This window comes from Myotis nattereri (assembly GCF_964212035.1).
Source record: "Myotis nattereri genome assembly, chromosome: 9".
Taxonomy (NCBI): Eukaryota; Metazoa; Chordata; class Mammalia; order Chiroptera; family Vespertilionidae; genus Myotis; species Myotis nattereri.
This window is the reverse complement of record NC_138084.1, coordinates 8,767,408-8,792,245: the sequence shown is the minus strand read 5'-3', so window position 1 is coordinate 8,792,245 and position 24,838 is coordinate 8,767,408. Positions and strand designations below refer to the sequence as shown.

The 24,838-nt window shown below is 48.9% G+C and overlaps 1 protein-coding gene across 5 annotated transcripts; it reads left to right on the top strand.

The window, feature by feature from the left end:
• On the top strand, positions 1-24,838 carry LMO2 (LIM domain only 2). Of its 5 annotated transcripts, XM_081098629.1 has the most exons (5): positions 1-282; positions 1,659-1,722; positions 13,823-14,042; positions 18,567-18,782; positions 23,827-24,838. In XM_081098629.1, exons 3-5 carry the CDS (start codon positions 14,002-14,004, stop codon positions 24,044-24,046), a joined length of 477 nt encoding a protein of 158 aa, XP_080954755.1. In that variant the 5' UTR covers positions 1-282; positions 1,659-1,722; positions 13,823-14,001; the 3' UTR covers positions 24,047-24,838. The 5 variants fall into 5 exon arrangements, with proteins under 5 accessions (XP_080954755.1, XP_080954754.1, XP_080954752.1 ...); XM_081098628.1 differs by lacking the exon at positions 1-282 and having other exon boundaries at positions 1,265-1,722; XM_081098626.1 differs by lacking the exons at positions 1-282; positions 1,659-1,722 and adding an exon at positions 12,671-13,020.

Below are 24,838 nucleotides of genomic sequence, written 5' to 3'. Positions count from 1 at the left end.
CTTGAGCAGAAGTGGGAAGGATACACCCCATCAGCCCGAGGCCTTGCTGTCCACCGGGACCTGTGAGTGTCCAGGCGGAGAAAGGAGGTGGCATAGGCGCCAGGAACTAGCAACAGGTGTGAAGAAGGGCAATTAGCTGAGGAGGCAGAGGAGTGACAGCCTCGATCTGATTGGAGAAGCCACCGAATTACATCATCTGTGTGAGCAGGCTTGATTAACTCACCGGTGAATGGAGACTTGCAGGGGAACTCTTTCTTCTTCTTCAAGGAGCCAGAAAAAGTGGTAATTAGGCTTGTCTTTTAAAATAAAACTATTCAGAGGCTTGCCCCTTGGTCTTCCGGGCACTCTGGCTTCCCTCCCGAGAGGGAGGAAGAGCGTCTATTCATAGGCCAAGACTTGGAGAGTCCCGCCCTTCCCCCCCACTTCCCATGTGTCAGATGCTCACTGTGTGAGCTGGGTGGTGGCTAATGTCTTTGGGAACTGCTAATTTATCCGTCTAATTTGTTCCTCTACGCTAGCCACGAAGGGAAATTATTCTGTTATTTTGTTCCCCCAACCAGGCTAGTGTTTACCATGATCTCACCAGCAACTCTGTGCACACGTATGCGTGTGTGTGTGTGTGTGTGTGTGTGTGTGTTATAAAGAGGTGGGACTGCTGCCCTTGCTAGCATTTTTTTAAAAATATATTCTTATTGACTTCAGAGAGGAAGGGAATGGGAAGGGAGAGATAGAAACATCAATGATGGGAGAAAATCATTGATTGGCTGCTCCTGCATGCCCCACACTGGGGATCAAGCCCACAATCCAGCTTGTGCCCTGACCAGGAATCGAACTGTGACCTCCTGGTTCATAGGTCAATGCTCACTCACTGAGCCACACTGGCCGGGCCTTGCTAACATTTTTAAACACATTCCAGTTGTGAACTGAGGGCAGGGATCCTAATGCAGCGCTTCAGAGAGGCCTTGGCCCCCAAGGAGGTTACGGCCCAGGCCATGCAGCTGTGTGCCCGTGTCTGTGCAGTGGTCGGGCTGCCAATGAATATGTGTCCTGTGATATGTGTCCTGTGTCTCTCCTTTAGGCAGGTTTAAGATTTGAAATAACTTCGGCCTAATTTCCTCTCTGATCAAACGGAAGCCTGGCTACCTGCCCTAACTTGGGACCGGGGCGGGGGGCGGGGGGGGAAGGGGGGTGGGCAGGTAGCGACTGGGGTGATTTCTGAAACCCAAAGGAATGTGAGACACAGACAGAACGCTCCCCTTCCCAGACCAGCAGGAGCATCCAACTGAGCCGCCACCGCAGCTGCGATGAGGACAGCGCCGGACACGCCGGCTGAGCGTTTGGAGAAGTGGGCCGCTCCTCCACGTGTGTAAACTAAACTGGTACACAACGAAGAGAAAAAAAAGTTGGGCAGGAAGCAGCCTTTTCAACCAGTGGAGAAACCGTTAGAATCCATCCCTTTGCCGAGATGCCAACGCTCCGCCGGCCCCACCCAGCCACACTATCGAGGACCCTCACACTATCAGAAAGCCCAGGGCTATTTGTCCCTAGTTTATCAAGGACCTGGGGAAACATTTCTCTAACTGAAGATAAAGAACTCCCTGCCCGCCCTCCATTCTACTTCTAGCTCCTACCAGAGAGTTCCTCTCATTTTCTTTCAGGAACAACAGTTCTGAAAAGAAGCTATTTTTCATCCTGGACCTGAAGGAACTGGGGGAGAGGCAGGTAAGATGAGTTTCATTCATTCATTTGTCCATTCATTCCTTCCTTCCATAAATATTGATTGGGAACTTGCTACACGCTAGACATGGAGCATGTAGGAGCTTGCAGGCGTTGGGGGAGCCAGAGAGCACTTAACAATCACAGAACGTGGCGTTTATACAAATTGTGATCCAACCTGGGAGTGCGATCTTCTAGTGGTGGGTCCTAATGTGGTCACGGGGGTCAGGGGCACTTCCCTGAAGAAGCAATATTTGAGCCGAGAGAGTGTGTTCAGTACTTTGCTGGATTCCGCTCTTGCCCTCCAAGTGGTGTTTTCAGGATGAAAAGGAGGACTGAGGGCCTGAAAAACTTGCTGCCATTCCCTGCCGGGCCTGTTTCTGCTACCAAGTCACGATTATGCGACCCCCGTGAAGGTTAGGATGGAAATGACTTATTGGAGTGATAGAGGAGCCAGCATAAACCTGCCAGGACCGCCTTCAAGATTCAGTTCGCTTTGCAAAAGTTGCCAGATAAAAGATATTTCCAGATGGAGGGCCATGCAGGAAATACAAATGGAATGTTTTTTAATAGTTCTTCCTTTGCAAGCTATGGCCCCGGGCAGCCTTCTTCAGTATGATGGGAAGCAGTGTCGCCTGAGAGTGTGAGAGAAGCTGAGCTGGCCCTGGGCCTTTGGAGAGGGGCTGTGGCCCGAAGGGGCGTTAAAGATGCTCTGCTTACAGGAGACCCCCCCTTCTTCCAACCCCCACCCCCCAAAACAGAACCTGTGCCGGCTACACTCTAACTCCCAATTCTCAGAGAGGGCAGATAGATATCTATAAGAGCATGGCGGTCCTTTAAGGATGTGGCTTTACCTGGTAACAAACTGCACCCTTTCCGCCCCCATCCTTGGAGCCAAGAGAGCTCCACAAAGAAGGTCATCTGGAAGTCAGGGACCCAGCCCGCTCACAGAGGCCGAGGGGGGCAAGGGTTGACATTAGGGGACGTGAAGAGCATCTTTGAGCTCATGGGAATGGCTTCCCCATAGCACTGGCGTTGTTAAATGGGTCGATAGATGAACCTGAGAAGGTTGTGAGCTCCCTGAAATGAGAGGTAAACTTCTGTATGCTGGCACCGATGTGTACCTAGGGAATGGTCTGTGACCAGTTTTTTTATTTTTATTATTATTGTGGTAAAATACATGTAACGTAAAATTTACCATTTTCACCAGGCCCAAGTTCAGGGACACTAAGCACATTGACATTGTTGTGCAACCAGCACTGCCATTCATTTTCAGAACTTTTCCAAAAAAAAAATCTCTCATTTTTTAATTTTTCAATTACAGTTGACATTCAATATTATGTTAGTTTCAGGTATAGCATGGTGGTTAGGCATTTATGTATCTCCAGGAGTTGTTTTTATTCTCCCAAACTGAAACAACACTGTACCCCTGTACCCACTGAACAATAACTCTCCCCTCCCCCTGACCCACCCCCAGTCCCTGACAACCACCATTCTACCTTCTGTCTCTAGGACGTTGACTACTCTAGTTACCTCATATGAGTGGAATTATACAGTCTTCGTCCTTTTGTGACTGGTTTATTTCACTTTGTATAATGTTTTTAAGGTTCATCCATGTTGTAGCATGTGTCAGAATTCCCTTCCTTTTAAAAGGTGAAATAATATTTGATTGTCTGCATATGCCACTTTTTAAAGAATCCACTCATCTGTTTGTGGACACCTGGGTTGCTTCCATCTTTTAGCTACTGTGAATAATGCTGCTGTAAACGTGTATGTAAATATCTGTTTGAGTCCCTGCTTTTAATTCTTTTGAGTATATACCCAAAAATGGAATTGCTGGGTCATATTTTTAATTTTTGAGGACCGTACATACTGTGTTCTGTGTAGCTGTACCATTGTCACCAGCAGTACACAAGGGTTCCAATTTCTCCGCATCTCCTCCAAAACGTCTTTCTTTCTTTCTTTCTTTCTTTCTTTCTTTCTTTCTTTCTTTCCTTCTTTCTCAACAATAGCCATTCTCGCCCTAACTGGTTTGGCTCAGTGGATAGAGCACTGGCCTGCGGACTGAAGGGTCCCAGGTTCAATTCCGGTCAGTGGCATGTACCTTGGTTGTGGGCACATCCCCAGCGGGGGAGTGTGCAGGAGGCAGCTGATCGATGTTTCTCTCTCATCAATGTTTCTAACTCTCTATCCCTCTCCCTTCCTCTCTGTAAAAAAATTAATAATAAAATATATTAAGAAAACATTCTATTTTAAAAAATAATAGTAATAGCCATTCTCTAATGGGTATGAAGTGGTATCTCATTGTGGTTTTGATCTGCATTTCTCTAGTGATTAGTGACCATTTATATATCTTCTTTGGAGAAATGTGTCTATTCAAGTTTTTTGTCCATTATTTAATTGGGTTGTTTGGTTTTTCTGTTGAATCGTAGGAGATCTTTATATATTAACCTCTTCTCAGGTATATGGTTGGCAAATATCTTCTCCCATTCCATGGGCTGCTTTTTCACTCTGTTGATAACGTCCTTTGATATTGAAACATTTTTAACTTTGATGTAATCCAATTTACCTATTTTGTTGCCGTGTTTTTGGTGTCATCGTCACAAAGTCACTGCAAAATCCAATGTCATGTAGATTTCCCCCATGTTTTCTTCTGAGAGTTTTAGAACTTTAGCTCCGAGGTTTCTAAGAGGTCTGTGAACGGCAGTGCATGGGCCACCCTCAATGCTGACTCTGGGGAGACCTTCCTCCCCAACGTGAAGGCCCTCGGGTCTTGGTGAATGTCAATGTGAATCTTGGAATTGTGAAATTGACAGCAAGGACGTGATAGTTGAAGCCTTTGATTGAAAAGGAATTATTGAGGATCTCCAAATTTATAGCAATACCCTGGGAGCTAATGAAAATGATAATCAAGGCCTCTCTTCTCCAGGAATGTAAGGCACTTTTGAGGTAGCAAGATGCTGCTCAGACATGAAATCAGTGCGCTTCAAGACAGAGTCCGTGAGCACCTAACCAGGCCCTATAGCCAAGAGCTATGAGAACTCAGGAAAGGATCAGCCACCATGAGCTTCAGGCAACAGAGAAACCTTCAGGTTTGGCGGGGTCCAAGATGATGGACACGTTTGGGAGAAGCAGAGAGACTGGGGAGGATTTTGAACTAACTGCGGCAATGATTGCCACTTACCGAGCACTTTCCCTGTGCCAGACACTGTGCTCTGCCTGCCGCACACATTATCTCAGTTACTCCTCCTAACCTTACATTTATCACTGTCTCCATTTTATCGTCTCAAGCACTGAAGCTCAGAGATTTGCCTAAGATTAATTACCCAGATAGTAAGTTGTGAAGCAGAGACTCGAAACCAGGTTTATTTATCTCCAAAGCCTCTGTTCTTAACCGGTCTACCATTCGGGCACCAAAGGTTTGAAACACAGGCCATGCAGACATCCCAGAAGGAGAAAACAGCATAAGACAATGAATCAAGATGGACATGAGCAGGGTGTCTGAGATCAAGGAGGACCAAGCTGCCTGGTTGGGAAGGCTCAGGCTCTAGGGCTGAGGGGTATAAAGCTGAATTGATGGAATGGGCAGGATCACAGGGCACCTTTAATGGGAGTACAGGGGATTGGGTCTTAATCTGCAAGAAAGACAGGGTCATACATCGAGCTGCAGCTCTAACCTTCCAGTCTATCTCTTCCCTTTAGAAAAAACTAGAGGCCCGATGCACGAAAATTTGTACAAGAGTAGGCCTTCCTTCCCCTGGCTGCCAGCACTGCCTTCCCTCCAGCCCCAGCTTCATCAGGAAGGATGTCCAGAATGACATCAGTAAGACATCCAATCTAATTAGTATATTACCCTTTTATTATTATAGATGAGAACATTGAGGTCCCAGTAGCCATTGCAAGTTCTTGACCAGAGTAGTGACAGTGAAGAAAACAATATCCCAGAGCGGTTAGCTTGGCAATAAGATACATGAAGGGCAACTGCAACTGAAGGGAAGCAGAAAAAAGCACACAGCTCCTTTCCTGGTTTTTGCTAAAGGGTATTTCTAGGGCGCATCATAGACAAGACTCCTTCCCGCTGAGGTTTGAAGCTTTGACAGGTGAGTGTCCTTAGGAGGGTCAGAATCACCTTCCCCACCAGGCTCCATCTTCTCAGCCAGCTTCCCAGAAAACAAGCTTCCCCAGAAGCAGCCCGGCCCCTTCCTTCAGTGGAAGGCCTGTCTGCAGTGCAGTGTCTCAGACCAGTAAACCCACCCCGCCCTCCCGCTCCAATTCTGAAGAGCCAGTGGCCAGCACAGTCTCCTGATGCCCTCTGTTTATCACCTTCCTGAGCATGAGGCCGGGCCAGGCGTCTGTAAGCCTAACCCTCCTTACCATGGGAGTCACAGAGCAGGTAAGATCGGGCGAGCGTGCCCCTGGAAAGGAGGCTGAGCCCTCATTGCAGCAGAATTCCATTATCTACCCATGTCCAGCCAAGAGAGGCCTGCCCTGGCTGACTGTCCTCCTCTGAGGTTCTCTGCTTAATTAATTCTAATAATAGCTGCCATCCATTGAGCATTGTATTAAGCATTTGACATGCATGATCTCATTTTATTCCTACAACCCTGTGATGAAGATATAATTATCCCCATTTTACACGTGACAGAACTGAGGCTCAGAGTAGTCAAATAATTTGCCTAAAACCATGGAGCTAAGAGAGCCAGGACTGAAACCTGAGTCTGTCTATTTCCATAGCCTGTGCCTTCACCCCTGTGGTCGAGTGCGTTCTACTCCCTGGTTCACTGCAGCCACGTCTCCTGTGGGCATGCGGGCCCTACAGCGGAGAGCCACGCTTCGAAGAGTGGCCTCATTGCTCCTCCACACCCCCGGACCTGAATGTTCCTAAGAGCCAAGAGCCTGATCTTTTCCCCAAACTCTTGGGCCCAAATCTGAAAGCTATCTGGGCCCTTATCTTCTCCCCAAAGTGATACTTGAGAAAGACAAGGGATCTTCCGGGTCCTTCGTAACTTTTACCCAGAGAATGTAGTGCTTTGGCCACGGGCAGCGGGGCTGCCATTTGTTCATTCATTCATTCATTCATTCATTCATTCATTCTGTTCTCTCCAGGGCCTGGCATGCTAGGCACATTCTAGGTGCTAAAGATGCAACTGAAAACAAGTCATAAAGAATGTTGAGCCTCATGGAGTTTATATTTTAGCCAAGAAGAAAGGCCAACACACACACACACACAACAACAACAACACAACAACAACAACAAACATATGTGGTAAAGCGGAAGTAATAATGACACTAGGAAGAAAAATAAAGCAGGATAAAAGATTTTTTAAAACTCTTATGAGGATAAAACATTTGAACAGAGAACTGAATGAAGAACGTGGGAACCTTAGGATGGTCTAGAGCAGTGGTTCTCAACCTTCCTAATGCCGCGACCCTTTAATATAGTTCCTCATGTTGTGGTGACCCCCAATTTCATTGTTACAAATTGAACATAATTAAAGCATAGTGACTAATCAAAAAACAATGTGTAATTATATATGTGTTTTCCGATGGTCTTAGGCGACCCCTGTGAAAGGGTCGTTGGACCCCCAAAGGGGTCGCGACCCACAGGTTGAGAACCGCTGATCTAGAGGCTAAACATCTCTAATAGAGGAAAGAGCAGGTGGGAAAGGCCTCCAGTAGGAGCTGTTTTGTTTTTTTTTCAATAAATAGAAAAAGGGTCACTGTGGTTCCAACAGAGACAAGGAGGAGGTTGTGGTGGAGAAAGTATGAGGCCTCCTAACGCCACAATCCGAGCGCGGATTTCTGGGGAACTGTGGTGTGTCATTCAGGTGGGGCTCTCTGAGTGTCTAAAGAAAGGAGATAGTTTGCATAAACAAAGGGCACAAGGGCAGCTCAGTGAGCCAGCTCCCCCAGCTCTGACTCCCCCTTGACCTCGGAGCATCAAATAAATTCAGGGTCCAATGCCCAAGAGAGAGATGAGGGAGGGTGTAATGGTGGCAGAGCTGGAAGAAGGAGCTGTTGACTCTATGCCTCACTTGCCTTGTCCATCCAAGGGTGTCTGAGTTATCGGTGAGTGTTCAAATATTTTAAAGCTGGAATATGCAAAACCTCCCCCAGAAGCTTACTACGTGGCAATCTCCTTGCGGGCACCTTATTTGTTTCACTTCACAGAAATGTAATAACAGCTCCATGAGACAGGTACTCTGATATGCCGACTTTACAGATGCAGGAGCTGAAGTCCAGAGAGGTTGAACAGCATGTCCGTGGTCAAGTATGAAGCTGCTGAGGTTAGAGCAGGGGCAGGGGAAGCCCACTCGAGAGGCACCTTAGAGATCCAAGGAGCAAGCTGGGAAATCCCATTCCTGAGCCCCCCTCCACTAGGATGCTATGCACTTAACTCTGCTAAGACCTCACTGTGAAATTGTGACATTTGTGTCAGTTACTTCAGCACTGGATTTTGCCTCTTGTCTTCGTTGTAGAAGGTGATTTAGGACTTACTGGAAGAGGGAAACCAGATGAATGAAATCAGGGATGTGTCAGAAGCGGGCAGTGTGTGAGGGGGAAGCCGTGAAGCTGTCAGCAGCCTACAATGGGCACAATCCAGTGTTTCTGGCTGAAAACTGTGGGTTCACCAAGCCTGGGGCCGGCTGACGGCCTGGGCACACCACTGCTCTTTCTAAAGCGCCTCCATCTCAGCATGCTTTGGCGGACGTCCTGACTCGCGGAGGGATTGTTGCTTGCTGATCCAGCCGTGATTACTTCTGAAAGATGGAGTAATGACAACAGCTATCATTTCTGAGCATTTATTATACGCCGCCCCTGGGCAAAGCATTTCTCCACACATCGAATCCTCTCAAAATTCCTGTGAGGTGAGCTGGCATCCCAGTGGCCTTGCCCTAGTTCTAGCCTTGCTGAGTGTTATGATTGCTTTCATGAGCAGGTAGAGAAAATGAGATTCAGAGGGGTGAAGCAACTTCCCCCAAATCACACAGCTGGTCAACAGGTGAGCTATGCCTGCCTGACACCTATGCTTATTTTTCCTAAACTCAGTTGATATGGATTTTCTTTGCATTTGGGGAAGAGGGTCTCTTTTCTACTAGATAGGAAACCTGATGGATTTATCAGTAAGTTACTAAGAGGTTGAACATTCTGTGAAACATGTCCATCCACCGGCCCTGAAATGTTCTGACATACGTTTGGGAGCCAGATGCCTGTGACAATTGAGGAGTGTAAGAATTTTGCACGGGAACTGAAGCCATATCAAAACAAAGCTTTATTTTTGTTCCTATATGAGCATGTCACAGCTAACAGGTATGTGAGGCAACTTGGCTTCTAACGTTTAGGAAAAAGAATAAAAGAAGTAAATTGTCATTCTTGGCATTTTCCCAATGACATTTGCATTTTTATTTCTATTAGAAGTCCATTTTCGCAAAGAAACGTCGCCTTAGTCACTGGAAGCTGCTCTTCCCTAGAAAACAATTGTAAATGTAATAAGTAAAAAGAATAGAAAATGTCATCAGGAAAGAAGTGAGCCACCTGGGGTCAGGCTCATCATGTAGACTGATCTGGTTTCCTTCTGACATTCGTGTTCCGGAAGGAAAACTTAGAAAATTTCTATATTTAGGGTATTTAAGAGTGGCAAGGAGTGAGGGGAAGGGAAGAAGGAATTAAATTGCAATCCCACTGGGTAGGCCTCAAGCTTGGATTTCCCCAAGAAAGAAACCGTTTTACACGTTCCGGTCGCCTCATAGTTACTGAGTCCCTCTTTTGCGTAGGGTATAAGGTTGTTGTGGAAAGATATAATAAGGTCATGATGGCTTTAAAATTATTCTTAATAAAAGCGCCTTTTGAGACTTGATTCTAAATGTTAAGCTTAAATTTGAGCAATTCAATTGCCCGTTGAATAGAAATGAAATCCCACCGGTCGGCAGTTATTTCTTCCAACCACTGTGTGTGAAATTGAAATCTGAAGATACCATTTCAAATATTCGCCTTCTCTAAGGAAGTTCTCCCCAAAGAGTTGTGAAAGATAAGAAACTGACCCAAAGTCACAGGCAGTAATCACTCTTTTTTCTTTACGCACTCAGGTCAAAACAGGAGCCGATTATTCAAAGGAAACTTTATGCCCCAAAGTTGGTTGTTCAGAGGTTACCTCCTGGAACCCAAGGATTATATTTATTTTAACAACTAACTTGAGCCCCATGCAAAACAGTAGCAAGGAGGTCAGCAACTTATCAGATTTAATAAGAGCAAGCAGTTCCAAGAGTATCACCTACTCACCAAGGTAGTGAACATTAAAATGGAAAATGCTTATGTTTTGTTGAGCAGCAATCAGAGGTGAGGTAAAGGGACCCTGCTCTGTTTGCTTTTTAAAAATAGAAAACTGTTTTTAATTTGGGTGGGAAATTCTTGTCTTCAAATTTAATTTCAAGCTTTATTTGTGTATTTATTTTTTGACATGTAAATGACATACATTATATTAGTTTCAGGTGCACAACATGATGATTCAGTGTTTGTAGATATTGTGAAATGGTCACCGCAATAAGTCTAGGTAACATGTCATTATACATAGTTACAATTTTTTTTTTCTTATGATGAGGACTTTTAGGATCTGCTTTCTTAGCAATATTCAAGCACACAGTATTAACTACAGTCACTATGTTGTAAATTACATACCCAGGACTTATTTATTTTATAGCTGGAAGTTGGTGCCTTTTGACTCCTTTCGCCCACACACACCAACACCACCCACTGGCAACCATAAGTCTGTTCTCTATATCTATGAGTTAGGTTTTTATTTTTTATTTTTAAGATCCACATACTAGTATAAGTGACATCATACAGTATTTGTCTTCCTCTGTCTGATTTATATCACTTAACATAAAGCTCAATCCACATGTTGTCACAAATGGCAGGATTTCCTGCTTTTTTATGGCTAATATACAACACTAGAGGCCCTGTGCATGAAATCTGTGCACTCGGGTGGGGGGAGAGGGAGACCCCTCAGCCTGGATTGTGAGAGGGCTCAGGCCGGGATGCAGGAGGGTGGCCAGCTGGGGAGGGACCCCGGCCTGTCTCACTCAGTCCCGATCAGCCAGACCCCAGCAACAAGCTAACCTACTGGTCAGAGCGTCTGCCCCCTGGTGGTCACATCAGTGCATGTCATAGCGAGCGATTGAGTGGCTTTAGCATATCATTAGCATATTATACTTTGATTGGTTGACTGGACAACTGAACACTTAGCATATTAGGCTTTTATTATATAGGATTTTCTTTATCCATTCACCTAATGATGAACATTTAGATTGTTTCCATATCTTGGCTATTGTAAATAAGGCACCATGTTCATTGGGGTGCATATATCTTTTGGACTTGCTGTTTCTTTTATTTTTTATTTTTATTGATTTTTTACAGAGAGGAAGGGAGAGGGATAGAGAGTTAGAAACATTGATGAGAGAGAAGCATCGATCAGCTGCCTCCTGCACACCCCCTACTGGGGATGTGCCTGCAACCAAGGTATATGCCCTTGACCGGAATCGAACCTGGGACCTTTTAGTCCCCAGGCCGACGCTCTATCCAGTGAGCCAAACTGGCTAGGGCAGGACTTGCAGTTTCTGTTTTCTTCAGATAAATACCCAGAAGTGGAATTGCTGGATTCAAGCGCTTTTTAAATTCTCCCGAGGATGTCTTTGCTCTAACATAGCGGCTGCCAGTTATGAGCACTTAATATACGCCAAGAGCTTTCTATGCATTTAATCTCATATGTTATCGCCCCCACTCCACTGCAAGTCTGTGTGCCACACTTTGCACGCAGTCACTCAGTTAGTCCTCACAACAACGGAAGCAGTAGGTCTGGCACCCCCATTTTATAGATGAGTTTCAATTCCTGCTGCAAGCCCAGGTTCACACAGGTGGAACACAGGCAATCTGACTGTGGAGCCACGGCCCAATCCTGGCTCCTCAGGCTCCGGAACTTCCCTAGGCCACACTGGCTGTTCAATAAGAGCCTGCATCAAGCCCAGACAGTGCAGTTCCCAAGTCCTGGCATTTTACCACCACACTGACATGTAGGTTGCAAGGATGTAAACCGCCGATCACAACCTATACGTTCGTTTTCATTTCTGATCGTAGAGCGGCAGTTCACATGTTTGTCACAGAATTTAGGCTGGCCTAAGGAGTTCTAGGGGTTTCCCTTTGAAAGACAAGGATCTAAAGAAAGATTGGAGAAAAAAAAAACAAAACACCCAGAAGAATCTGATCAGGAGAATGTCATTTTACATACTAAGGCTTGACTTGGACCCAAAGCTGCTCGCAAGGCTTCCTTTCCACACTCACACACAGGGACGGATTTTAACTGTGCCCATTAGGGACCCCAGCTTTGGACATGCACACGGTAGTGAATTCTGGTTTTACTTGTAAAAAGTCAGCGAGGGTTTGGCTCTGGGCAGGGAAAAGGAAATGTCCAGGGATTGACTTCTGACTTCGGTCACAACATTTCAAGGCGAACTCATCTAGGCCCTTCATTGCCATCTGTAAAATGGGAGTAAAATGACTATCACTGTGATCCAGACGCTTCATTATAAAAACACCTTACAGCGTCTGAAAGTACTTGGCAGTTTCCTCTTTACAAGACTGGTGACTGGCGCGTCATGCACAAATGGGCCTTTAAGAATAATTTCTGAATGTGATCCTTTTGAAGGAACTCTGACATGGCCCAAGGGACCCAAAGTTGTTCTATACAGAAGGGCAGACTATTAGCTTCCTCTCCCCTTCTGTATCTCCCCCCTCTTCCTAGAATTTGCCCTTGAGGTTAGAGGGGAAAGCTGAACTCCAAAATCAAGTCTGGCTTTTTCCTCTTCCCCTGACCCAGGGCAAAATGGTCCCTTGATCATTCATTGCTCTCCATCAGCGGAAAGGCACTTTCTCTTGTGCAGAGCGTATGGCTGGCATTTTACGGGGGCGGGGGGGGGGGGCGGGCAGGTTAGCCGCAGGAGTCTGGTTTTTGAAAGATGCTGAGGGAGGGAATTCGGCCGCCAGCAGATGGAGAGGAGAGGAGACTAGACCAGCGTGGTCCCTCCCAACCACCCTCCCTCTGGGATTAGCAGCCCCGGCGGCGCTCAGGCAGACCCGGCCCGCGCAGTCCTCGCTTGCACAGCTCCAGTCGCCTGTCTGGAGAGCGGACACACGCCCGCGGCCCGCAGAGCCGCGCTGTCCCGGGCACCCGCGCAGCACAACCGCGGACCTGGGACCTGGGACCTCGAACCCCGGACGGGCGCGGAAGCCACTCCGGACGCTTGCCTTTCTGTATGTGCTTATTTCACACTCTTGCCTTTTCTTTCTTCCTGAGCAGCCCGCTGGTTACTTTTATAGCCTTCGTTAACCAAAAGGGAAGCGAAGAGGGGAAGCCCTGGGAATGATTAGAGGCAGCCCAGCCGCCTCTCCAAGGAGAGAGGTTCACTGAGCGACTCCCTGTCCCCAACGCTGGCTCCTTTAAGAAGCCAAGTCTGTCCTGCTGCTGCTGCTGCTGCTGCTGTTTGTATTGCAAATCCCCAGGAGCCCCATTAAAAAAAAGAAAAAGAAAAAATGGGGGTGGGGGCTACCGGGCAGCTGTCCCTTTAAATGTGATTTCCTTCTATTGTATTTGAATCGTGATCAGGAAAAGGAAATGAAACCAGAGACAGAGGGAAGCTGAGCGAAAATAGACCTTCCCGAGAGAGGGGGGAGCCCAGGGAGAGAGGCGCGATCCCCTCCCCGCCCCCAGGCCGCCGCCCCCTCCCTGCCCTCGGCGGCGAGCTGCGCGCCGCGCCCCGGGGGGAAGGTGCGAGGGGCTCCGGGCGGCCAGGCGGGCGCGCACCATCCCGCGGGCGGCGCAGAGCGTGCGACCGCGCGCGAGCCGAGCCGGACCGGACCGGGCGGCGGCGGCGGCGGCGGCGGCGGCGGCGGCGGCGGCGGCGGCGGCGGCGGCGGCGGGACCGGGATGGAAGGTTAAGTCCTGAGCAGCAGCAGCTGCTGCAGCCGCCAGGGCCAGGCTGCGCGCCCCGGTCCCCCGCCTCGGCCGCGGCGCCCGGCAGACCGGTGACTCGCTCTCTCTCTTTGGCGTTTGAAGGGAGCGCGGTGACTGTCCTTGAGCGCGGAGGGGCGAGCTCGCCGCCGGAGCGCCCCGGCCAGAAGAGGCGCAGGAGCGGCGGCGCCCGAGCACCCGAGGGGGTCCGAGTCCCGGCCGCCGGCCAGCACCGAGCCACAAAGGGAGCGCCCCCGCCGCCTGGCACGCCACCTCCCTCCCCAATGTCCTCGGCCATCGAGAGGAAGAGCCTGGACCCGTCTGAGTAAGTGTAGCGCCCCTGCCACCGGGGAGCGCGGCGCCCGCGACCTCGCGCCCCTGGGTGGCGGGGAGCGGGGCGGCTGGCGCGAAGGCTCCAGGTGCGCGCCCGCGGCGTGCCCTTGGCTCCCTCTGCCTCGCTCGCTCGGGGCTCTCCTTGCTCGCGGCGACCCTGGGGGGACTGGGAAGGGTGCTGGGCGGCGGGCGGGAGGGAGAGGGGGTCAGCCTGGCGCCCCTGCGCCCGTGCGGGTTGCTCCCCTCTCCCCGGGAGGCTCCCAAAGCCACCGCGGGCCAGAAAGTTTGCACCGGAGCGGGCACCGGGGGAGCGCGGAGGCGCGCAGGTGCAGTCCCGAGAGCGCCGAGGGCTTGGTTCTGCGCCCTTCGCCCCTCTCGCTCCTGCTCGGGACCCTTTCTCTTTGTCCATGTGGTCCTGGAAAGGGGGACATTCCCAGGGGGGCTTCCCCAGCGCCCGACAGCCCGCTTCCCGGCCTCCTTCCCGGTCCGCAGGTGGAGCAGCCCCCAGCAGAGCCGGGGACCGGCGGGGGAGGGGGTGTGAGCGTCCACCTCGGAGCTCGCTCCGGCCGCCGGAGGGGAGGGGAGTCCTCCGATGGGGGCCTGTGAACCTGGGAAGTTAGGGCACAGTTGGTGTCTAGGTGAATGTTTCTGGGGATCGGAGCCTCACAGCTTTCATCACAGCCTCGGAGGGGCTGGGGTCAGAGAACTGGAGCTCTCATGCGCTTTTGCCGCATCTGCTTTCTGAGCCTCTTACTGGTTGGAAGTGTTTCCCTGCGCCCAGCCCCTGCGCCTCCAGCCCGTCCCCTAGTGTTAACGCGGGGGGAAAGGGTTGTTTAAAACACCGTTTTCCCGTCCGCGCAAATGCCCTTTTAAGATTCATTAGCTGTCTGGTTTTGAGAATTTTTATTCCTTTGAAGTCCCCCATCTAATCCTTTGAAGGGATTTGTTACACAGACCAAAGGAGCTGGTTAATGACTTGTCCATTTGTGCTTTTAAGAGGCATTTGTTTTGTTTTGTTTTCTTTCCTTTTCCTGCTTTAAAAGAATTGTGCTTTCCTGATTGAAGTCTCCCCTTCCCCCCCCCCACCCCCCATTTCAGCCTTCTGTGGTGTTTATATACCTGGGTTTTACCCTGGGTTACCAGCATAAAAGCTCAGCATGTTCTCATAAAACACAGGAAGTGCCATGATCCAATGAGAATATAAACATCACTATTCAATCTTGAAGGTTCAGGCACCAGTTCTATACCGAGTTAGGTTTGTTCTAACAAAAAACAAAACAAACAAACACCCAGCTTCCTTATAGTCTCAGGAGAAAAATAACATTCCTTTTCATACATATGCGGACACTAGGTTTAAAGGGTGGTTTGGTCACTCCACCCCCCCCCCCCCCCCCAACAAACCTAGAATTCAAACTTAGCTATGAGTTCTCAGAGGCTGGGCAAGACCATAGTAATACAATAAGAGTGAATTGGAAAGATCAGCCGAATGTAGCCACTAATCCTTTTATTAGAAGATAAATCTGGCGGTTTCAGTTCCCTGAAGGAAGTTTGCCCTTTTCAAAGTTTGTGTTTTTTCACTGAGATTAGGAAATTGAAACATTCTAACCTTATAACACAGCAGGCACCTACTGAAGGATGCTTACTCCATCCTGTGCCTCACCCTTGGCCCAAGGAGGATAGGCACTAATGGAAGATGGACCAGCTTGATGAAGAATTACTGCAGCACATCCCCTCTTTCTCAGAAACTGTCAGGAAATTATCCCAGAAATCCTGGATGAGGTGCACTCAGGTGTAATATTCAGATAGGTTCTAGGGGGATTATGAAATATTAATTGGAAGGTGAATCCCACACAGTTATTGGCTTGGAACATCCACCAGAGATACGGTATTGTCATTAATTATAGGAATAGATAGAGCCAATATCTTATCCTGTCCTTTCCTATCTCGGGCCATCACAATAGCTGTTTTGCTTAATATCTCTACTGTAGACCACTATCCTACCAGCTTCACTGTGTACTTACTCAAAGCCAAGTTGGGTCAGTGTGACCAGCATCGCCAAATTACAGATAGACACCTGCCTAGGCATATGCAAATGAAGTGTTTAGACAGAAAGACAGCCAGAATCCATGAACACGGGTTTTCTCTACTATGCGGTCGGTGGCCCCGGCACCTCCCTGGGAGTAACAAGAGAAATTCATTTTAATTCCAACAGTTTTTGCACTGGCTAAGTGCAAATTCTCCTCTTTCACAGTTGGCTGGCAGCATCAGCATCAAGGCATCCAGCGATGTTGAGGTTCCCTTAGTGCAGTGGTCGGCAAACTCATTAGTCAGCAGAGCCAAATATCAACAGTACAACGATTGAAATTTCTTTTGAGAGCCAAATTTTTTAAACTTAAACTATATAGGTAGGTACATTGTTATTAACTTAATTAGGGTCCTCCTAAGGCTTAGGAAGAGCCACACTCAAGGGGCCAAAGAGCCGCGTGTGGCTCGCGAGCCGCAGTTTGCCGACCACGGCCCTAGTGTTTCTGAAAGCCCCGGGTAAGACCAGGGACTGTGGAAAGAGAAGAGATGCAGTTCGGAGTTGATGCACAGGAAAAGGCTGGGGACATTATTTTTTTTCAGAAGGAAGAATGGAAAGTCTTATTTATGTCTAATCCATGGAAACAAAGAAAAGCAAGTCAGGCTTCGGAGAACTCCTAAAACTATTTTAAACTCTGGAGTTTTTAGCAGAAAACTGGCTCGGGTTTCACACTTCCTTGTCCTAAAAGGAAATAATCTCATGAAGGATCTTGACACTCCATCTACCAAGTGTGGGCTTGGTTTCGGTTTTCCCACAAAGTCACAGGGAGGGGTGCACGTACAGACAGAGCCACCTGAAGCTGTCACAGTGTGTCACCAACACGGATGACCTGGGCCTCATAGTCCCTAAGTGTAATGGGTGCTGAGCTCGGTGGGCACAGGCCAGTCACGCCATAAGGCCACCTGGTAGGATAGTGCCAGTTAGGAGATACAGAGTTATACCCTCAAGGTACCCAGGGGTAATTTCCCTTTGGGAATTTCCCAGTTGGAAGCAGGTCTATTAAAAAAAAAAAAGTACAGAATAGATACTTTAAAAGTAGATTCGTGTTTGAGTAAGGTTCAAAGAGCGCTTGTTAATTATTACAAATCAACAGGTATTGGGTCTTTCCTGTGTCCCATTTGGTGCTAGAATCATTTCTTCTACTCTTTATTTTCCTTTGGCAAATAACGTCATCTATTTTAAAATGTAAAAACAGAAGTATTCAGATTCGAGTTAAGCAAAGTCAGAAGCTGTATGACTTTTTAATGAAAGAACACATACCGCGAGCTCACTGCTAACAACTGCCTGGATGGAGATTTTAGAGTCTAATTGCCTTCCACTCCCTTGAAAATAATTGTTGCCTTCTCCCCGTTTTCTTTTCTAAATCAACTTTATCCAAATCAGTTTTGCTGTCGTAAAGCATTTCACATGCGGGAAGGTCTAGTTGATGTCTTTATAAGTTTAACAATGGCCTTAACGCCTGGGATTGTTCTCCAAGGATTCGTTAGGTAAGAAGGACGGAATAAGGAATTTCTGTAACAAAATAAAATAAAATAATGAGACTTCCTGTCATGTCCTGAGGGAATTTGTATCTTGAAAAGAAAAACTAAAATGATCACTTTTGGTCACTTTCTTCCTCACCTCTGCTTTTGTGCCGTCGGGAAGGACTTGAGGTAGATGGCAGGTAGATTCCATAGGAAATTTGCAGGTTTTTAGCCTAAATAGTCAGCTGTCCTGGCAGTAAGCAACTGCTCGGTCCAAATGCCTCCTTTGGGGTTCAGCAGTGCACTTGGGTCCTGGTATGAGAGGAGGGAAAAGAAGGAGAAATGTGGAGAGAGGAAAGGAGAACAGGAGGGGAGAGTAGGAAAGAGAAGGTGGATTGGAGGTGCGAGAACGGTGCTGGGCTGGGGTAGCGGGACAGTACCACCTACAGTTGTCTTGGGTGCCTCTTGGTGCCCTGCATTTACTTCTTCTTAAAAAAAAAAAAAAGATTTCAGAGAGGAAAGAAGAGGGAGGGAGGGAGAGGGAGGGATTGGGAGAGAGAGAGAGAGAGAGAGAGAGAGAGAGAGAGAGAGAGAGAGAGAAACATCAATGATGACAGAGAATCACTGATTGGCTCCCTCCTGCAAACCCCACACTGGGGATGGAGCCCACAACACGGGCATGTGCCCTGACCAGGAATCGAACTGTGACCTCCTGGTTCATAGGTTGACACTCAACCACTGAGCCACGCCGGCTGGGCTGCATTTACTTCTTAAAGGGTCTCCTGTCCTAACCCAGGGCTGGCAGGGCCCCTCTGCAGTCCAGCCTGTGGGTAGGTTGTCCTGTCCTTTCTCTATGTCACCGACAGACCATTGAGTGAGGCTCCCTGTTTGTTGGCCCAGGGTGATTCCTGACCTTGGGTGCTTGTCTCACCACCATGAGTTCGTCCCTAATGCTCGGCCTTCTTCCTAGGGAGCCCGTGGATGAGGTGCTGCAGATCCCCCCGTCCCTGCTGACATGTGGAGGCTGCCAGCAGAACATCGGGGACCGCTACTTTCTGAAGGCCATCGACCAGTACTGGCACGAGGACTGCTTGAGCTGTGACCTCTGTGGGTGCCGGCTGGGCGAGGTGGGGCGGCGCCTCTACTACAAGCTGGGCCGCAAGCTCTGCCGGAGGGACTATCTCAGGTACCCTCCTCGCCACCCTCGCCACCCTCGGGGCCCTCAGCAGGGCGGCCGGTGTCCACAGACATCGGAGTCTGGGTCCGTCTGCGTCTGCGGGGCGCCTGCCAGAATGAGCTCAGGCTGCAGAGGCTGTCTCCGCGGCCCCCTGCAGAGAAGCAGTTGGCATTTCTTCCTGTTTGGGAAGCAGGTTTCCATCCATTCCTACGGGGGTAAAAGACAAATAGTTTAAAGGCAAGAGAACGATAAATGCAAAATTCAGAATACTTCGTAAGTGTGAGGGTGGGCTCTTAGGAGCTCTTGTAATGCTTCAAAGCATCCCTATCGGTTATAACTATTCCTTTGTATGACTCCAATGTGATGGGAGGAGAAACTTAAAAATAGGAAGCATGTTCCCACTATGGCGCTCCAAGAATTTGACTGTCACCGTAGAAAGGCCCTGAAGTCGGTTGTAGGTTTGAGCCCTGGCATCACTGCTTTCTAGCTCTGTGACCTGGGTCAGTTACTTAACTTTCCTAAGCCTCGATTTCCTTATCTGTAAAATGGGGATAATAGCAATACCTACTTCCAAGGAGGAGGTGAGGGTTAGATGGGGTAATACACGTAAGGTGCCTGACTTGGTGCACAAATATCAAATAGATGTTAGCTGCTCTTGTAACTGACCCTCTTGACGTTGCCACTAAGACTTCTCCTGCTGCCTTAGCTGGTTTGGCTCAGTGGATAGAGCGTTGGCCTGCAGACTGAAGGGTCCCTGGTTCCATTCCAATCAAGGGCACATGCCCAGGTTGTGGGCTCCATCCCCAGTAGGGGGCGTGCAGGAGGCAGCCAATCAATGATTCTCTCTTATCATTGATGTTTCTCTCCCTCTCCCTTCCTCTCTGAAATCAATAAAATACACATATAAAAAATAGATATTGTTATAAAAAAGGACATCTGTCTAAAGAACAAAGAGATGGGAGCATGGAAGGGCAAATAGGACCTCTACTGAGACAACCACTGAGGACCTCTCTAAGGCTCCAGATCATATATACGATTGGCCATTTGCGCCTTCCAGCACTCAAGAAGTGCCTTTGCCCGGAATGTTCTAGAATTTCCAGTTTCACATTAGCTGCTGTGGAGGTAGCCCTGTGCCCTCTGTTGTCAGATCTGCTCAGCTGTGTAGCTGTCAGTTTTTTGCCATCTTCCTGTGGCAGAGGGTCCGTGGAGCATGCAGCCCTAATACACGAGGACCACCCAACCCTGCGAAGCTTGTTTAGACTCCAGTGCCCTTGGCTGCCAGGCCAGCTCTTCCTCCCCAGCCCACCCTGCCGAGCATTTTACATTAAAAAAAAAAATTGCAGGCAATTCCACAGTGAAGAAAGCTTATCTGCTTACTGAGAGGCTGATAGGATAAGCTTGCCTCCCCCTAAATTCCCTGATAAAGTCCTTGCAAATTTGGTGATTCAAAGAAAATAAGTAGGGTTTTCAGTGATCATGATTACCTTTTTGGTCAATTTCTTATAAGTAACAAAAGGAAATAGAATCGGGATAAATAGAGACCTGATTTTGCTGGCGACTGGTTTGCCAAGTCGATGCAGAAGGCAGACGAGCAAATGATTCCCATTGGGCCCCCTGACTACATCCCTGTCAAATCATTTGAATCTTATTAAATGAAGTGCCGGGAGAGTGAGGTCAGAAGAGCCGGGGCTTCTCCTATCTCTACGGTTTTATATAACATTCAGGAATAAACCCGGTGCTGCCTGGCCTTGTTAATCTTTTCCATTTTTAAAAAGGAGAGAAAGAAATAGTCTGGGAGAACCCAGTGTTAATTAACTTGTGTCTTGGTGACATGAAATAATTCTTCTCCCTGCTACATTCCTAGGCAACATGTTAATTAACTGTGTTAGTGCAGGCGGTTCCAGCCATCCTTTAATATTTATATTATTGTTATTAAAATGGGCAGGAGAAGGCTTAAGACGTGACACCTCTTGACAGAGGAGAAAAATATTTTTATTTTTGCTTCGGGATGGCCCTTTAGCCACGAACTTGTTTGGAAGGTATCTGTCAGTGTCTTAACAAGGGCATGCTGGGGTGACTCAAGGGGTCCTATGCTGGGGTTCAGGTCTTCCCACTGGGATAACTTCTCCCGAGGATCTCCAATGGCCTACTCGCCAGTTAGTCTTTTCCCGACATTTATCCTCAAATATTCATGAGACACCACGCGGGGCCTAAAGCCTGCACTGTCGTGTTGTGTCGTGTCGTGTTGTGTTGTGTCGTGTCGTGTCGTGTTGTGTTGTGTTGTATTGTTGGGAACCTAACAGTAGCTGTTACTGTGAGTGCTGGCCCACATCCCTTCTGGTCTCTTTTTACCAATTTTTGTGTGCAGGGCGTCCACCAACCCAGTGGTTTCACTGTCAACAGCCAGCACCTGCATCTGTTACAGCCAGAAGCATGCCCACTCCCCGCAGACGCCCAGATCACCCGAACCAATGACCTGCGCTGGGGGAGCACCAAGACCCCGCACCCTTGCCTGGTGCCTGGAGCCAGGGTGACCTGGAGACATAACTTACACCTCAGAGTCCTCTTGCCGACTGGCCAGAGCTCCCCCTCCCCGCCCTAACCCCCCCCCCCCCACATCCAGGGACTCAGCCCAAGATGCTGTTGTGTGCACCTTGCCCCCTATCCCAGTGGTTGGCCAACTGCGGCTCGCGAGCCACATGCGGCTCTTTGGCCCCTTGAGTGTGGCTCTTCCACAAAATACCACGTGCGGGCGCGCACCTACAGTGCGATTGAAACTTCGTGGCCCATGCGCAGAAGTCGATATTTTGTGGAAGAGCCACACTCAAAGGGCCAAAGAGCCGTATGTGGCTCGCGAGCCGCAGTTGGCCGACCACTGCCCTAGGTAATTGGTGCTAAGGATCCCAACGTAGGTGGGCTCTCCAGCCTGAGGCCCCAGTTCGCAGTGCCAGCGCTGAATGCTCACGTTAGATGTCAAGTCCGAGTATTTTTACTCGGAGCAGAATCTCCCAATACCTGAGCTGGAAGGGGCTGCAGCGGCCTTCGCTTCCAGTCCCCTTGCTGCCCAACTCAAGACGCAGAAGCCGGGAGAGAGGAGTCCTGTGCTCCGGGGCACCTGGCGTGTTAGAGGCGATGCTAACTAGACCTGAACTTGTCTCCCAAATGTAACTCCTTCGGCCTTCCCTTCATTAGCTGCCTGATGTGTCCTGTAATTTACCCCCGACTTCCCTTTAATAAACGCTGTCCTTCCTTAAGGGTCACACACCCCAGGCGGTTGGCTCCATTTCACGCACACTGTTTTGTGAGTCGTTGAGCTTTGCTCAGGCCCAAACTCAACTTACTGAACAGTCAGGAAACCAGAATTGCCTTTCCACTCTGTGACCTCCAAGATGGCGGTTTCCTACCGCTCCGCCATCTGCTACGCTGGGATAGAATGTTCTCCCGCAGTAATGAGTTCACTCACTCCCCGGTGGTGCCTTGAAAACGCCCAAGCTCTTCCAATGGGAAGCGGGATTCGGAGGGAACCGAGCTGGCCCTGGCTCTAGCAGGGAGCTCTCTGCCCTCAGACCAGGTCTGCTTCATCCCGTTAAATTTCGCCCAAACGTTTCTTAATTTGTCAATTGCCCTTATCTGCCCTACAACACGGTACCGATTGATCCCCTGCTATTCTGAAGTTAATAAGAACTTCCAGTAAGAACAAGCACTTACCTAAAATTGTCCTAAAGGTTTTATGTGAAAAGGACCTGCCAAAAGGCCACGCTATCAGGCACGTGTGAAAATGACTTCTGTGGCCAGACTGGTGCAGTTGGGAAGACCCGAGATGCGTTAAGACACAATCATTGTTGGCTGAGCCCTTGACCGTTGGTGCTGTGACATACTCCCTTAGATCCTCTAGCAGCGGAGTGAGGTGGATGCTATGCTCACTGCCCTTTCACAGCTCACAGGAACCAGAGGTCTCCCCAGAGTCACAGGCGCTCAGGGGGACTCCTGGGCTGACTACCCCTGGCTCTTCTGATTGCAGTACTTGGGATACTCATCCACGCTTGCTGGCTGCTTCCCTAACTTCCAGAATCACCTGTAAGTGCTCGTTAACACACAGAACGCTGGGCCTCACCCCGCCAACGAGGGTCTCAATCAGGGGAACCTGAGCATGTGCATTGCTGACACGTTCCCAGGGGATGCAAATGCTGGTGGTCCCAGGACTGCACTCGAAGAACCAAGGCACTTGGCTCCCCTGTGTGCATCTCCCACATTGTCACTGGATAGTGCTTAAAATATTCAGAGACGGGTCTAGTGAAATATTCATTGACTGGTCTATGGAGACGTAGGAGAGAGTCTATTTCAATGTCAGAAGTTTCTCCAAAGATTCATGGCAATGGGGCAGCAAGGACCTTGAATTAAGATCTTCCGTTCACCGTAGAGAGATGCTATGTGTCCTCTAGGTCTCCGAGGCTGATTAACTGTACCACGTGCTTTCTGTCCAACCCCCTCTGTCTCCCAGAAGCCGGGGGCCCCGTGGACAGTCATGTGCAGGTGGCCTTGGTAGCTTATAGAATTAGTAGACATGATAGAACTTGAGAGCCTCTGAAAGATGCCCATTTCGTTACATTCTTGGTCAATTCTCTGTCAGCGGGTCCCCCCGGGGTTTACTGCAGCTTCTCTTCTAAGATGCAAGTCCCCCTGGGAGGGGACACGGGATACATACCTAACCTCTGAACTTAGATCACTTCCGGCGAGTCTTTTCCACAGAGGAGGGCCCGGGGCAGCCTAGAGGTGTGTGTGTGTGTGTGTGTGTGTTTTGGGGGGGAGGGGGTGCTGCAGGCAGGGAGAGAGCTCAGAAGAGGGGCCAGTTATGCCAAACACAAACGCCACAGATTACGGTTTCATCCCAGAAACCGCAGGAAAGGCTATGCGCGTCGGTCACCTGTGTGAGCCCAACTCCTCCTTGCTTCCTGACATCTTGAAAATTCAGCCTCCTCCTCAAGCCCTTTCTTCCAGTGTCTCTGCCAGTCTTCTCAGCTTTTCTCTCTTTCTCTGCCCCCTTCTCCCCCAGGCTTTTTGGCCAAGACGGTCTCTGCGCCTCCTGTGACAAGCGGATCCGTGCCTATGAGATGACGATGCGGGTGAAAGACAAGGTGTATCACCTGGAGTGTTTCAAATGTGCCGCCTGCCAGAAGCATTTCTGCGTGGGCGACAGATACCTGCTCATCAACTCCGACATAGTGTGCGAGCAGGACATCTACGAGTGGACTAAGATCAATGGCATGATCTAGGCATCTCTGGGAGGTGCTCCACTGAAGTCACTGTCTCCAGGGGGTCTTCACTCTTAGGCGCTTTGGGGATGCGAGGGCGGGGTGAGGCATTTCTTAGCGGGTGGTAGACCCCGACTGGGCACACGACACAGCATCTAAGTGACATAATGCAAAAAATGATACCTAAATGTGACAAAATGACCGGCCTTGAGGGAGGACGTATGGACCGTAGCCACAGCCTACCCATAATAACTGACATGATTAGCGAAGGCAGGGAGCGTTTGGGGAGGGGGCAGCATCTGGGCCATCATGACGGAACTTTACATCTACAGATAGGGAGTTGTGGGAAGATGCGCTATGACTTTGACCCTTGGCGACTAGAGGTGTGCAATTGATTTCTTTACTTCCTGGCTTCCATGACAACCCTGTTCCAATCACTGTCCTCCACACACGAGAAGGATAGGAGAGCAGCCACCCTTTTCCCCTCGGCCACCTTCCCAAGGCCTTAAGCTCTGGACCCAAGGGAAGCAGCATAGAGACACATTTCAGTTGAAAATGGGAACTGCGACTCTTAACCACACACTTATTTAAAGCGACACTGATGAATCCCTGTTTTCAGATACCTTAGTTTTGAGGTGAGGAGTTCCACAGATTGTTTCTATACAAATGTAAATCTTAAAAAAAAAAAAGGTTGTTCCACTATTTTGTTATTTTAGATTCTATCAAAGTATTTGTTGTGTGTAGTTAAAAAAAAAAAACACAAAACAACAAAACACCAAACCTCTGCAGACAATAAAAACGACAAGACTAAAA